Source organism: Staurois parvus, unplaced genomic scaffold, assembly GCF_062004578.1.
Source record: "Staurois parvus isolate SC_StPar_1 unplaced genomic scaffold, SC_StPar_1.0 ptg000647l, whole genome shotgun sequence".
NCBI lineage: Eukaryota > Metazoa > Chordata > Amphibia > Anura > Ranidae > Staurois > Staurois parvus.
In genome coordinates, this window is record NW_028318443.1 from 1,992,950 (window position 1) to 2,008,858 (window position 15,909).

Genomic DNA, 15,909 nt, shown 5'->3' on the forward strand with positions numbered 1-15,909 from the left:
GAGGAGACAGAGGACCCAGACGCACCGTGGCAGTATGCTGTGGAGATGGAGGCAGGGAGTCCCTCGCATTCCTTGGCACAAATGGCCCATAGCATGCTCGGTTGCTTGCGTAGCGACAGCCGAATAATAACCATCAGACAGAGGGATGACTTTTGGCTGTCCACCTTGTTGGACCCTCGCTACCGTTCCAAAATGGTGGCCTTTTTCACACCTGCTGAGAGGGAGGCCAAAATAACGTACTATAAAAACCACCTATGTAGTCAGCTGGTCTCTGCCTGTCTGCGCCAACGTCCATCCTCAGACACTGTGGGCCCTGTGCGCTCGCGTTCCGCTGCCATGGCAGCAGGGGAGGGGTGGGGTGGTAGGAGCAGTGGCAGCTCCACCAGCAGCGGCTGCCTCAGTCTGCAGTCGATGATGAGTAGCTTTCTTCACCAGCGCAGTGAGGAAACTACTAACAAGCCGCAGCAGCAGCAGCAGCAGCAGCATCAGGTGGACCTGGAGCAGGACCTCAAACAACAGGCTTAGGCCTACTTGGACAGCACCCTGCCAACCGAGGTAGACAATCCCCTTGACTACTGGGCAACGAAACTTGACCTTTGGCCCCAACTAGCTGAATTTGCCCTTGAAAGGCTGTCATGCCCGGCCAGTAGCGTGGCATCGGAGCGCGTGTTTAGTGCGGCAGGAGGTATTGCAACTCCGCGGAGGACACGACTGTCCACCCAAAGTGTGGAGAGACTGACGTTTGTGAAAATGAATCAGGCGTGGATTAGTCTGGATTTCAAACCACCAGTTCCTGACACAACTGACTAAATCCGCCATGAATCATGCCCCAAACATGTGCCACTTTCAGGTCTCCTCACACTGCTGGTGTGTTCCATTTTTTGTCATAGGGTGCTGGCAGATTACGGGCCTCCCATAGCTGCTGCCAGGCCCCTAATCTGCCATGGGCCCCTATACCGCCTCCTCATGCTGCTGCCAAGTCCAGAGTCTCTCATGGGTCCCTGTACGGCCTCCCATTGCTGCTGTCTCCATCGCCACACTCTGCCATGTGCCACTTTCAGGTCTCCTCACACTGCTGGTGTATTCCATTTTTTGTCATAGGGTGCTGGCAGATTACGGGCCTCCCATAGCTGCTGCCAGGCCCCTAATCTGCCATGGGCCCCTATACCGCCTCCTCATGCTGCTGCCAGGTCCAGAGTCTCTCATGGGTCCCTGTACGGCCTCCCATTGCTGCTGTCTCCATCGCCACACTCTGCCATGTGCCACTTTCAGGTCTCCTCACACTGCTGGTGGGTTCCATTTTTTGTCATAGGGTGCTGGCAGATTACGGGCCTCCCATAGCTGCTGCCAGGCCCCTAATCTGCCATGGGCCCCCGTACCGACTCCTCATGCTGCTGCCAGGCCCGTAATCTGTCATGGGCCCCTGTTGTCGCTTGTTGGCATATTCCGCTCGTTCAGATGCTCCTTCTCCTGCTACTCCTCTTCACGGATTCCGTCAGCAGTCTTTCTTGGAATCCGTTTCCAAGAGACAACAGTTTGCGAGCACGCACCAGACGGTGCAGAAACTGAACGTCCTCCTGTCCAAGTTGCTGCTGCCAGGCTCGTAATCTGTCATGCGCCCCTGTACCGCCTCCTCATGCTGCTGCCAGGTCCAGAGTGTGTCATGGGCCCCCGTACCGACTCCAAATGCTGCTGCCAGGCCCGTAATCTGTCATGGGCCCCTGTACCGCCTCCCCATGCTGCTGCCAGGTCCAGATTGTGTCATGGGTCCCTGTACGGCCTCCCATTGCTGCTGCCAGGCCCGTAATCTGCCATGGGCCCCCGTACCGACTCCTCATGCTGCTGCCAGGCCCGTAATCTGCCATGGGCCCCTGTACCGCCTCCTCATGCTGCTGCCAGGTCCAGAGTGTGTCATGGGTCCCTGTACGGCCTCCCATTGCTGCTGTCTCTATCGCCACACTCTGCCATGTGCCACTTTCAGGTCTCCTCACACTGCTGGTGGTTTCCATTTTTGTCATAGGGTGCTGTATGGCCTCCCATTGCTGCTGCCTCCACCGCCACACTGTGGCTCCACACTCTGGTTTTGGCCCCGTGACTGCCCAAATGAGTGAAGTGTGCGGTGATTCTAAGATCGACGGCACTCATCTGCATGTCATACTGCCTGACAGTATTATTTCTCTTCCCCAGCAGACTCCAAGGGCATTTAAATTAAAGGTACAGTGTTCAGCACTAATATTAAGTCTCTCTGAAGCCTAGAAACACCCTTTTTTAAGTTAAATTCACAGCGAATATATTCGACTCGAATCGAAATTTTTCCACGAATTCGCCGAATCAGTCGAATCGAATTTTTGAATACTTCGCTCATCTCTAATTGGGACCATTCCTGGACAGGGAGAATCTCTTCTTGGCAATGCTCCTTATCCCCATGTTGATGAAGTCAAAGGCCTCTTCCCCACAACCCTGGCCCGATGGTGGAGTGGGTCTGTGGGTGGGGTGCTTATCGGGATCTGTGGCCAATAAGGATGTGTCTTTTGAAGAAGGGGGCCCAGGGTCTTTAGGGGATCTTTCCCTTCAGGATTTTTCTTTTGGTTTTGGCTAGCAATACAAACCCACAACTGATGAATAAAAATTGCTTCTTATAGTGTGACCAGGCAATGATGGTGGGAACATCTTAATGCATTAAATTGTTTATATGATAAACGAAGGACAACCAAACCGATAAGATGCTCAGCTATAAGGAAAGATTAGCTGAAATTAATTTATTCTCTTTTGAGAAGAGGAGATTGGAGGATGGGGGGTGTGATCACCAAATACATAAGTGGTCCCAGGGGCAGACTGACCATTGGAAACTCGGGCACCGCCCGAGGGCCCGGGGTCAGTAGGGGGCCCCATGAGATGCCCCTGGTACCTTTTTCATAGGCTTTTTTGAGTTTGGGCAAGAACACAGGGGCCTCATGATCCCCTATTGCCCGGGGGCCCCATGAGTTGTCAGTCCGCCCCTGAGTGGTCCATATGGTGAACTCGGTGTAGAGTTATTCACTTTCAGGGCATAACAGAGGACAAAGGGGCGCTCTTTACATCTGGAGGAAAAGAGGTTTAACCTCCAAATATGGAAGAGCTGTGAAAGTGTGAAATAAACTCCTTCGGAAACTGGTTCTGTCCAACTCAGTAGGTTGTTTAAAAAAAAAATGTCTGGATGGATTCTCAAATGTGCATAATATAACCAGATATAAATATTTAGAGGTAATAACACCTGGGGTAGTTGATCCCAAGGAATATCAAATTGCCTCCCGGGGGATCAGAAAGGAATTTTTTCCCCCTCACTGGAGCGAATAAGATCAACGTTTTTTTTTCTTTCCTCTGGATCAACTGTGGGTATAGGGCTGTGTATATGGAGGTTTTCAATATCATTGTTTTCCCTCTAAAAAAATGTTGGTTGAACTACAGTAGATGGACTAGTGTCTTTTTTTCATCACATCACTAACTATGTAACTATAAATTAAGTGCACAGAGCAATTGGAATTGGACACTTGCTGACCGCCTAACTCTGAAAATATGACCTTACTTAACCATTTCAATACCGGGCAATTTTACCCCCTTCCTGCCCAGGCCATTTTTCAGATTTCAGCGCTCTCACACTTTGAATGACAATTGCGCGGTCATACAACATTGTACAAAAACTAAAATTTTATCATTTTCTTCACACAACTAGAGCTTTCTTTTGATGGTATTTAATCACCGCTGGGGTTTTTATTTTTTGCTAAATTAATAAAAAAAGACCAAAAATTTTGAAAAAAAAAACACATTTTTCTTTGTTTCTGTTATAAAAGTTTACAAATAAATAATTGTTCTTCATAAATTTAGGCCGAGATGTATTCTGCTACATGTCTTTGGTGAAAATAACCCAAATTAGGATGTATTTTTTAGTTTATCGGAAAGCTATAGAGTTCACAAACTATGGTATAGATCTGAAAATTGATCAATCCTGAAGTACTGACGGCCAATCTAATTTCTTGAGGTCCAAGAATGTCAGAACAGTACAGATATCCCCCAAATGTCAGGAAGGTACAGATATCCCCCAAATGTCAGGACAGTACAGATATCCCCTAATTGTCAGGACAGTACAGATATCCCCCAAATGTCAGGACAGTACAGATATCCCCCAAATGTCAGGACGGTACAGCTATCCCCCAAATGTCAGAACAGTACAGATATCCCCCCAAATGTCAGGACAGTACAGATATCCCCCAAATGTCAGGACAGTACAGATATCCCCCCAAATGTCAGGACAGTACAGATATCCCCCAAATGTCAGAACAGTACAGCTATCCCCCAAATGACCCCTTTTTGCAGAGTAGACAGTCCGACGTACTTCATAAGAGGAATGGCGAGTTTTTTGAAGTTGTATTTTTTTTGTCATAATTTTTCGGAAAATTAAAAAATTTAAAAATTTATTTTCACTATTTTTTTTTTACATACTGTCACCAGTGCAGTACAGCGTCATCATATAACTGGCATGGCGGTGATCAGGGACACTGACTGGTGACAGTATGAAAAAAAAAAATATATATATATATAAATATATATATATATATTTTATTATTTTTAATTTTTTATTACATTTTTTTTTTTTTTAAGATTTTTTTTCATATTTTACTATGACCAAAGTAGTACAATGTTACCATAGTAACATTGTACTACTTTGGGGAAGTGATCAGTATTTTTTTTTTTTTACACAATTTGCTTTTAGCAAAGAATTACTTTGCTATAAGCAAGCATTTACCTGAATGACATCGATTCATTCAGGTTTTTTTTTTTTTTTTTTTTGTGCTTAGCTGTGATTTGGCCACAGCTAATCACATGACATGTGCATGTGACCTGCTGTGACCATTCACAGCTAGACAGTAGTATACAATGAATGGAATGAATAAAGCCATCCATTGTATACAACTGTCATGTGACCTGCTGTGATTGGTCACATCAGGTCACATGGTACCGGTAACAGGGGCCGATACTCAGATCTGTCATCGGCTGTGTCCGAGGTACACGGCCAGTGATAGATCGTGCCGCTGCGCGGCTCTGCAACCGCGCAAACTGCGCATGTGCGGGAGGACGCCAAATGGCGTACACCCCGGAAATCTAATGCATTTTTGCGGCCGCCAAACGGCTATAGGCCGGGCGGCTAATGGTTAATATCGGGAGTATGGCTGCAGCTAGACGCCATGACCCCGGTATTAATTTTTCCCTCAGATGCCGGACTTTATGTTAAAAGTGATCTGAGTGGTCGATTTGCCGCTGGATCACTTTTAGAAGCAGCAGGAGGGGTCACCCCCCCCTCTCCCGCTGCCTTCCTGATGATCGGTAGCTCCAGGAACCGACCTGGCGCTGTCGACGGCTAGACATAGAGGTTATATAAAGGAAATATGGCCTCCACTCATCTCTATAGACTAGGAGGACCGAAGGGATGTCATGATGCCACTTGTGGTTTCTACACCACATAAACAAGGCCTTTTTTTTTTCAAAGCAAAAGATTTTATTTTTTTTGCTTTTAAAGGTAGAGGAGATATTTGGGGTCTTATAGACCCCATATCTCTCCATAAACAGCATGCTGTCTTGTTATCGCAAGGGATATTTGCATTTCTTAAGATAGCAATAAAAGTGATAAAAAAAATTTAAAAGGACAGTGTTAAAAAAAAAAAAAAAAAAGTTAAAGTGCCCATCCCCCCATGCTGGCACGCATTATACCTCCTCTGCAGGGGCGGACTGACAACTCATGGGGCCCCCGGGCAATAGGGGATCATGGGGCCCCTGTGTCTTTGCCCAAACTCAAAAAAGCCTATGAAAAAGGTACCAGGGGCATCTCATGGGGCCCCCTACTGACCCTGGGCCCTCGGGCAATGCCCGAGTTTCCAAATGGTCAGTCCGCCCCTGCTCCTCTGTAATTCTAAACTGGTAACCTGTAGGATTGTTTAAAGCATCACCTATGGAGATTTTTAAGTACCGTAGTTTGGCACGAGCGTACGCAATTTTAAAACATAGTTACATAGTTAGTCTGGCTGAAAAAAGACAGAAGTCCATCCAGTTCAACCATAGAAAAAAAAAAGTTATAATCCTACACCCACCATTGATCCAGAGGAAGGCAAAAAAAAACAGCAAAGCATGATCCAATTTTCTCCTGCTGGGAAAAAACTCCTTCCTGATCCCCCGAGAGGCAATCGGATATTCCCTGGATCAACTTTACCTATAAATGTTATATCCAGTTATATTCTGTGTATCCAAGAAAGAATCCAGGACTTTTTTGAAGCAATCTACTGACATGTTAGATATCTTTTTTACTCGGAGTAACATTATCATTCATATATTACAACAAAATTGGGGTAAATATTGTGTTTTGGGTTTGTTTATTTCCAAAAAAAATGTTATTTCAAAAAACCGCTGCTCAAAAACTGTGACATAAAAGACTGCAATGACCACTATTTTATTCTGAAGGGCCTCTGCTAAAAAAAAATATATATATATATATATATACACAGTATATATAATGTTTGGTGGTTCTAAGTAATTTTCTAGCATAATTACTGATTTTTACTTGTAGACAGAGTTTCAGAAACCGGCCTGGCCCTTAAGTGGTTAAATGATGTACATTTTTTTTTCAAAATTCACCTTCCAGTGTGGGAAGACAACATTAGACAACAAATTCACTGGAATGTCACCCAACGCCAAATCACTAAATTCACAGCACATCTGGGGTTGGTGAAATCCCCAGTTGATGCCCAAAAAGAATGTGCCGGTTGATGAGGAGGGTTCAGGGTCATTAGAGATTTGTCTCTTGGTTTAGGCTGGTGATGCAAACCTATAATTCATGAAAAAAATTGCCTTTATATGACCCCCGATATCTCTTATAACTGCCTGTATCTTTCAATTTCCAGGTAACCCCTCTCCAATATTACTAATTGTACTGAGTGTGGTCCTTGTCCTGGTCTTCCTGGTCATCTTCATTCTGTTGATTATCACCTTGATAAAAAGAAGAGGTAATCCTGCATTGCCATTCAAACTTTAGGGGGCTGGATTGTGGGCAGCGGGAGTAGAAAATTCTCTGGTATCAGTAGGAATAAACAATAGGTTTGGTGGTCAGTGGGAATAGTGCCCCAATGTTGGTGTCAGTGGGAGGAATAATGCCCTAATGTTGGTGTCAGTGGGAGGAATAGTGCCCCAATGTTGGTGTCAGTGGGAGGAATAGTGTCCCATCATTGGTATCAGTGGGAGGAATAGTGCCCCATCATTGGTGTCAGTGGAAGGAATAGTGTCCCATCATTGGTGTCTGTGGGAGAAATAGTGCCCCATCATTGGTGTCAGTGGGAGGAATAGTGTCCCATCATTGGTGTCTGTGGGAGAAATAGTGCCCCATCATTGGTGTCAGTGGGAGGAATAGTGCCCCATCATTGGTGTCAGTGGGAGGAATAGTGCCACATCATTGGTGTCAGTGGGAGAAATAGTGCCCCAATGTTGGTGTCAGTGGAAGGAATTGTGCCCCATCATTGGTGTCAGTGGGAGGAATAGTGCCCCATCGTTGTTGTCAGTGGGAGGAATAGTGCCACATCATTGGTATCAGTGGGAGGAATAGTGTCCCATCATTGGTGTCAGTGGGAGGAATAGTACCCCATCATTGGTGTCAGAGGGAGGAATAGTGCCCCATCATTGGTGTCAGTGGGAGGCATAGTGGGAGGAATAGTGCCCCATCATTGGTGTCAGTGGGAGCAATAGTGCCCCATCATTGGTGTCAGTGGGAGGAATAGTGCCCCAATGTTGGTGTCAGTGGAAGGAATTGTGCCCCATCATTGGTGTCAGTGGGAGGAATAGTGCCCCATCGTTGGTGTCAGTGGGAGGAATAGTGCCCCATCATTGGTATCAGTGGGAGGAATAGTGTCCCATCATTGGTGTCAGTGGGAGGAATAGTGCCCCATCATTGGTGTCAGAGGGAGGAATAGTGCCCCATCATTGGTGTCAGTGGGAGGAATAGTGGGAGGAATAGTGCCCCATCATTGGTGTCAGTGGGAGCAATAGTGCCCCATCATTGGTGTCAGTCTGAGGAATAGTGCCCCATCATTGGTGTCAGTAGGAGGAATAGTGCCCCATCATTGGTATCAGTGGGAGGAATAGTGCCCCATCATTGGTGTCAGTGGGAGGAATAGTGCCCCATCATTGGTATCAGTGGGAGGAATAGTGCCCCATCATTGGTGTCAGTGGGAGGAATAGTGCCCCATCATTGGTGTCAGTGGGAGGAATAGTGCTCCATCATTGGTGTCAGCGGGAGGAATAGTGCTCCATCATTGGTGTCAGCGGGAGGGGGCGTACAATCTAAGGTCCCTAACCCTCAAGGGGTGTACAATCTAAGGTCCCTAACTCACATTCATACATACACATACTAGGGACAATCTAGACAGGAGCCAATTAACCTACCAGCATGTCTTTGGAGTGTGGGAGGAAACCGTAGTACCTGGAGGAAACCCATGCAGGCACAGGGAGAACATGCAAACTCCAGGCAGATTTGTGTTTATGTCCATTAAAATTCATTTTAGTGTATTCTTTCCTGAAAATTTCCAAAAGTCACCATTTTATTTTCCAGAGCCTCTGCTTTCAGAAAAATATGTTTGAAGGCTCTAAGTAATTTTCTGAAAAAAAAAACAGATTTTTACAAGTCGGTGAAAAATGTGAAAAACATGCCCTGGAGAAAGGTTAAATAGAAAATAACGTGATTTTTTTTATTTCCCCCATGTAGGTAACAAACTACACAGCTCTAGGTATGATTATCTATTATGACCTATCTATCTATCTATCTATCTATCTATCTATCTATCTATCTATCTATCTATCTATCTATCTATCTATTATCTATCTATCTATCTCATATCTATCTATCTATCTATCTATCTATCTATCTACAGTCAGGTCCATAGATATTGGGACATCTACACAATTCTAACATTTTTGGCTCTATACACCACCACAATGGATTTGAAATAAAAAAAAAAACAAGATGTGCTTTAACTGCAGACTGTCAGCTTTAATTTGAGGGTATTTACATCCAAATCAGGTGAACGGTGTAGGAAATACAACAGTTTGCCTATGTGCCTCCCACTTGTTAAGGGACCAAAAGTAATGGGACAGAATAATAATCATAAATCAAACTTTCACTTTTTAATACTTGGTTGCAAATCCTTTGCAGACAATTACAGCCTGAAGTGTGGAACGCATAGACATCACCAGACGCTGGGTTTCATCCCTGGTGATGCTCTGCCAGGCCTCTACTGCAACTGTCTTCAGTTCCTGCTTGTTCTTGGGGAATTTTCCCTTCAGTTTTGTCTTCAGCAAGTGAAATGCTCAATCGGTTTCAGGTCAGGTGATTGACTTGGCCATTGCATAACATTCCACTTCTTTCCCTTAAAAAACTCTTTGGTTGCTTTTGCAGTCTGCTTTGGGTCATTGTCCATCTGCACTGTGAAGCGGCGTCCAATGAGTTCTCAAGCATTTGGCTGAATATGAGCAGATAATATTGCCCGAAACACTTCAGAATTCATCCGGCTGCTTTTGTCAGCAGTCACATCATCAATAAATACAAGAGAACCAGTTCCATTGGTAGCCATACATGCCCATGCCATGACACTACCACCACCATGCTTCACTGATGAGGTGGTATGCTTAGGATCATGAGCAGTTCCTTTCCTTCTCCATACTCTTCTCTTCCCATCACTCTGGTACAAGTTGATCTCGGTCTCATCTGTCCATAGGATGTTGTTCCAGAACTGTGAAGGCTTTTTTTAGATGTCGTTTGGCAAACTCTAATCTGGCCTTCCTGTTTTTGAGGCTCACCAATGGTTTCCATCTTGTGGTGAACCCTCTGTATTCACTCTGGTGAAGTCTTCTCTTGATTGTTGACTTTGACACACATACACCTACCTCCTGGAGAGTGTTCTTGATCTGGCCAACTGTTGTGAAGGGTGTTTTCTTCACCAGGGAAAGAATTCTTCGGTCATCCACCACAGTTGTTTTCCGTGGTCTTCCGGGTCTTTTGGTGTTGCTGAGCTCACCGGTGCGTTCCTTCTTTTTAAGAATGTTCCAAACAGTTGTTTTGGCCACGCCTAATGTTTTTGCTATCTCTCTGATGGGTTTGTTTTGTTTTTTCAGCCTAATGATGGCTTCACTGATAGTGACAGCTCTTTGGATCTCATTTTGAGAGTTGACAGCAACAGATTCCAAATGCAAATAGCACACTTGAAATGAAATCTGGACCTTTTATCTGCTCATTATAATTGGGATAATGAGGGAATAACACACACCTGACCATGGAACAGCTGAGAAGCCAATTGTCCCATTACTTTTGGTCCCTTAACAAGTGGGAGGCACATATGCAAACTGTTGTAATTCCTACACCGTTCACCTGATTTGGATGTAAATACCCTCAAATTAAAGCTGACAGTCTGCAGTTAAAGCACATCTTGTTCATTTCATTTCAAATCCATTGTGGTGGTGTATAGAGCCAAAAATGTTAGAATTGTGTCCATGTCCCAATATTTATGGACCTGACTGTATCTATCTATCTATAATCTATCTATCTATCTAACTACCTATCCTCTATATCCTATCTATCTATCTATCTATCTATCTATCTATCTATCTATCTATCTATCTATAATCTATCTATCTATCTATCTATCTATCTATCTATCTATCTATCTCTGTCTATCTATATCAAATTCTGTCTTCCTGTTTGTCTATCTCTCTAAATAAAACTTTAATCTTTAATAAATGACAACAATTAAATGTAATGTATGCTTCAATACAAATGTATGAGTATCTACACACCTCTACGACTAACACAAATTATCTTTATTGATCAGGGAGGCTTTTGCTGAAACTACAGAGACGACAGAGGATATAAAAGTAGGTAAAAATAAATTCACGCAGAAGTTCCAATACACACATTACTCCTACACTTCTGAGGGACACGAGCTCTCCGTTTGGCTACTAGGGCTAGTAAATAACTAGTCATGAGTAAACAGATACATTGTACACCACGTACATTAATGGAATTAGGAAAAGTTAAATCTGACTGGCAGTGTGGTAAACCTCTGTTACGTTTCTTGGAGTAAGGGTAATGTGATTTTAGAAATCTACTTGTTTCAGGTTCACAGTTAGTTGTGCTCAAAAGTTTGCCTCCCCATGGAGAACTAGTAATATACAGTATGGACCATTTTTACAGAAAACATGAGTAAGCGGGCAAAACACATTTCTTTTATTTCTTATTGGTTTAGTATTCATCTGTAGGTGATAACAGAATGGTACAATCTTAAAACAAGGCATGGCAAGTAACCAAATGAAATGCCCCCCCCCCCCGTTCAAAAGTCTGCATCCCCTTAGTTCCTAATCCTGTGTATTGCCCCCTTTAGCATCAATGACAGCGTGCCGTCTTTAGTAATAGTTGTCTATGAGGCCCCCCGAATTCTTGCCGCTGGTATGGCTTACCATTCGTCTTGGCAAAATGTCTCCAGGTCATGCAAAGTCTGATTGTCTTGCGTGAACCGCACATTTGATACCTCCCTAGAGCGGCCCGATGATATTAAGGTCTGGAGACTGCGATGGCCACTCCAGAACCTTCACCTTTTTCTGCTGTAACCACTGGAGGGTCAAATTGGCCTTGTGTTTAGGGTCATTGTCGTGATGGAAAAGTCCAAGAACGTCTCATGAGCAGCTTTCGTGCACAAGAATGCAAATCGTCTGACAGTATTTTCTGATAACATGCTACATTCATCTTGCCCTCAATTTTCACAAGATTCCCTGTGCCTTTAGAGCTGACAACCCCCCAAAATGTCAGTGAGTCACCACCATGCTTCACAGTGAGGATGATATTCTTGGCGCTATAGTCCTAGTTGACCCCTCTCCAAACAAATGACTTATGGTTATGACCAGAATGCTCTTCTTTTGGTCTCATCATTTCAGAATACAGTGTGCCAGGAGCTGTGAGGAGTGTCAAGGTGTTGGCATATTGTAACTGGGTCTCTTTGTGGCATCGGCAGAGTAAAAGTTATTTCTGGCAGCTCAACCATGCAGCTCATTTTTGTTGAAGTATCGTTGTTTTGTGCTCCTTGAAACAACCACACCATATTTTTCCACAGCAGCCTGTATTTCTCCTGAATTTACCTGTTGCTTTTTCTTTGCGATCTGTAATCTTCCATGATCTACCTGACCTTGGCTTGGTTTCAAGAGATCCCTGAACTTTCCACTTCTTATTAAGTGATTGAACAGTAATGACCGGCATATTCAAGGCTTTGGATATCTTTTTATATCCTTTTCCATTTTTCTAAAGTTTCATTACCTTGTTATGCAGGACTTTTGACAGTTCTTTTCTGCTCCCCATGGCTCAGTATCTAGCTTGTTCAGTGCATCCACTCATTGACTATTTATACAGAGACACTAATTGCAATTTAAAAAGCCACAGATGTGGGAAATTAAACTTTAATTGCCATTGTAACACGTGAGTGTCACCTTGTGTGTCTGTACCAAGGCCAAACATTCCGTGGGAGGGAAGCTTTTGATCCAGGGGGTGGAGACTTTTGATCCAGGGGGCGGAGACTTCTGATCCGGGCCATTCGGGTGATTTCTGTTATCATTATGATTTATAAAGGAGCCAAACAACTACATGATAATAAATGGCTTCATATGATCACTATCCTTAAAGTGGAACTTTAGGCTCCTCCTTAAATGTGGGTGGACAGGCAGGATTTTTAATGCAGAAGAGACATGCTTTCTCTCTTCTTCTTTATTTAATTACCATATTTATTTTGTTTAAAACTTTTTTTTTACACTGTCTCTTTAATATTTTTTGGGGGGTCAGCTTTATTGCTTTCACGACGGATGAACAACATCCCTTGTGAAAGCATTGGCTGTGACACTGTACATACAGTGCTCAGCACCTTAACAGATTTGTCAGAAAACCTTCACTTTCCTTTCAGAATCCACATTTTCTATGGGACACTATACTACAAAATACCACAAATGCCGGCAATTGATTGCAAACAAGATTTGTTCATTTGCACACACGAAAAAATATTTTTCCTAACAAATTCATTCAAGACCATGTTGCAAAAATGAATACACCCAATGAAAGTCTTAGGAGCAAAGCTACATTTTAGACAACAAAATCCTAATTAACAAGAATCTAACTACAGGTGAGTCTGATTATTCATTAAACAAGAGTCCAGTAGACAGATGATTATAAAAGAGCGTTACTCAACAAAGAAAACCCCTCCCATTTCATGCTGTCAGCAATGGCCCCACATGGAAGAGAAATGTCACAAGGCCTGAGAAAGAAAATCATTTCTTTACACAAGAAAAGTGAAGGCTACAAGAAGATGAGCAAAGCTTTACTTATCAGTCAGAATACTGTTGTCTTGGAAATTCGCTTTAACGAATTTCTCCTTACCGTGAGTACTCGCAGTTGGATGCGCAGAAATCCCCCATAAAGCTGTGCGAATCTCGCTTACCACGACTGCAGCCAAACTACACGATTCCTGCCCATCCAAATACTTTGGTTCTGTTGAATTTGTGGGTGATTGGAGCTCCGTTACCCTAGAATGATCACACGACACTCTAAGGCTGGTTGCAACTCACATAAGGGCCGGCTTTAGGCTCAGCTCTCTGTTTTATTAAGAATACACACATGCCCCCCCACATGAATAAAGTCAATCCCTCCCACCGAACAATACAATGGGGATTGCCTATACAGAGGATGTACATTCCAATTGGAGCATAGCCTTTGCTATTATCTATCACTGGTCCTCCCCCATGAGTCTTCTGAGGTCAGCAGACTTCCTCCCCTTCCCCCCTATGAGCCATCTGAGGTCATATTTCCTGTCCTACTAGCTTCTATTGGTATGCAAAATTCTCTGCACAAGCATCTCCCTAAAAATATCAGTCTGTACCTGGATGGGCCCGATACGATCTTTATTAAAACACATCCATCCCAGATACAGTTCAGATTAGTAATGGGTTGTAAGATATGCATAAGCCTACACGTGGAGTTCACACCGCTTGCGCATTGCGTTATGAAGCCCACGTGGTACCATGCTGCTGATATGCGGATACAGGCCCACGGTCTACTGACAGCAGCATTCGCATGGAATGCCGTGGTGGTATACACGCCGGTCTATAAGCGCAGATCTGCCATCTCATCCATTACCAAGCTGAGTACTGTAATACATACATTGTACATGCGCATGGCCCAATTGCAGCCTTCAGAGCTTTAATTAAGCCACACGAGAGACATATGAATAACACGAATATATGACACATTTAAAGTTCGACCAACAATACAAAATTTCCATGACATTCCCTCCTGTTTTATCATATTCTCCTCGTGTCCCTTCTTGATCTTCTTCAGCTTGATGGGTGTAGTCTCAAACTTCAAAGAGTTCCTGTAGTTGTCCCTGAGAATAAAGCTCCACGGGGTACCTGAAACAACAAGACCCGATGCAGACTCGACGCAAACAGGCTTGATTGAAGCGATGATCCTCAAGAGCGTTGGAACCTTCACTACAGGAAGGCTCTTGCAAAAACCACAAACAGACTTGTGGTATGAATAAAGCTTGTGATCCCACGGTGGTCTGGGGAGATCCAGCAATAGATTCTCAAATTGCCCCTGCAGACGGGGCCACACAAGGCTGGTCTCGACCCAGACAGTTTTCCAAATCGCAGACACAAACAATGATGAGGCTTGAAGCTTGCTTGAAGGTCTTGGAGAATGTGGTCTTCAGAGAGATAAATTAGAGGGAAGCCAGGACGTAATCTGTAGAGAAGGTGGTTGGTTGGTGAGGTCTTCCCCCGATCAGTGGTTGGAGTGGGATCCCCGGAGCGGGCATGGAGATGTGGTCGTCTGCCCGAGCTTGGCTTACACGGTCGATGAGGCAACAGGAACATCTCACCGCGGCATATAAAAGGCAGATGAAAAAGAGAAGCATCAGGATATACACTCCCACTTCCTTCAACCAAGATCCGATGGAGAACAGGAAATCTCCCAATCCTCCCAAACCCTTGAACGGATTCCAACCCTCACTAGCTATAGCTCTAGCTTTTCCCTGTAGTTCACTAACTTTGTCCATATGGGCCTGGACCTTGTCATCGGTGTCTTCTATCCAAGTACAACAATCCTCTCCGATGAACTCACAGAACCCCCCTTTGGCGGCTAAAAGATAATCAAGGGCCATCTTCTCCTGAAGCACTAAAATTCCCATCTGCCGTTGTTCTTGGGCAATTTCTCTGACAGCCTCTACGGTCTCGTTAAACATACTATCCACGATGACAGAAAAATTGTTCAGGCGCTTCATAAGTTCTATTCCCCATCCTGTCCATGAGGGGAACCAAGCCCATGCCTGGTCGCCCTCAGAGAACAGTTCCCTGCGAACTCTCCCTGCCATCCTTACCTTCTTGTGGACCATCAACTCTTCATGGTCCATCACTACATAGGATGCGGGGACTAGCTTTATGAGGGCACACGAACCTTTCGCGTTCTGGGGAAATGTTCTATAGGCTGCCGAACCACACAGAAAATAGTATGGACCTGTCAGAGCAGAACAGGAGGAGTTCCTCGTTCGGCCTCTGGCACTGAGCAACAGTTGCACAGACTGGGGGATTGCTCCCTCAGTCTGCACATCACATCCGTCCTTCCAACACACGTGGTCTGGTCGGTCAGTGTGGTTACTCAGAAGGGAAGTCTGGTTAGTCAGATTGACAGTTATACCTCCCTCACAGGTGGTAGTCCCAACAAACTTGTTACCTGTGCCAAAGCTGATGTTAAAGCACACCTGAGGGCTGCCTAGCTGTCCAGTTACCCATAATGGACTGGTGAGGGCCCTA

General features: G+C 44.5%; 1 protein-coding gene across 1 annotated transcript in view; it reads left to right on the plus strand.

The window, feature by feature from the left end:
* Positions 1 to 12,122, plus strand: part of LOC149448970 (uncharacterized) — a 56,470-nt gene extending 44,348 nt beyond the window's left edge. Inside the window, exons 5-6 of the mRNA XM_089694022.1 lie at positions 6,930 to 7,031; positions 11,998 to 12,122. Of these exons, the coding sequence (XP_089550148.1) occupies positions 6,930 to 7,031; positions 11,998 to 12,122 (227 nt within the window). The remainder of the gene's footprint in view (positions 1 to 6,929; positions 7,032 to 11,997) is intronic.
* The last annotated feature ends 3,787 nt before the right edge of the window (positions 12,123 to 15,909 follow it).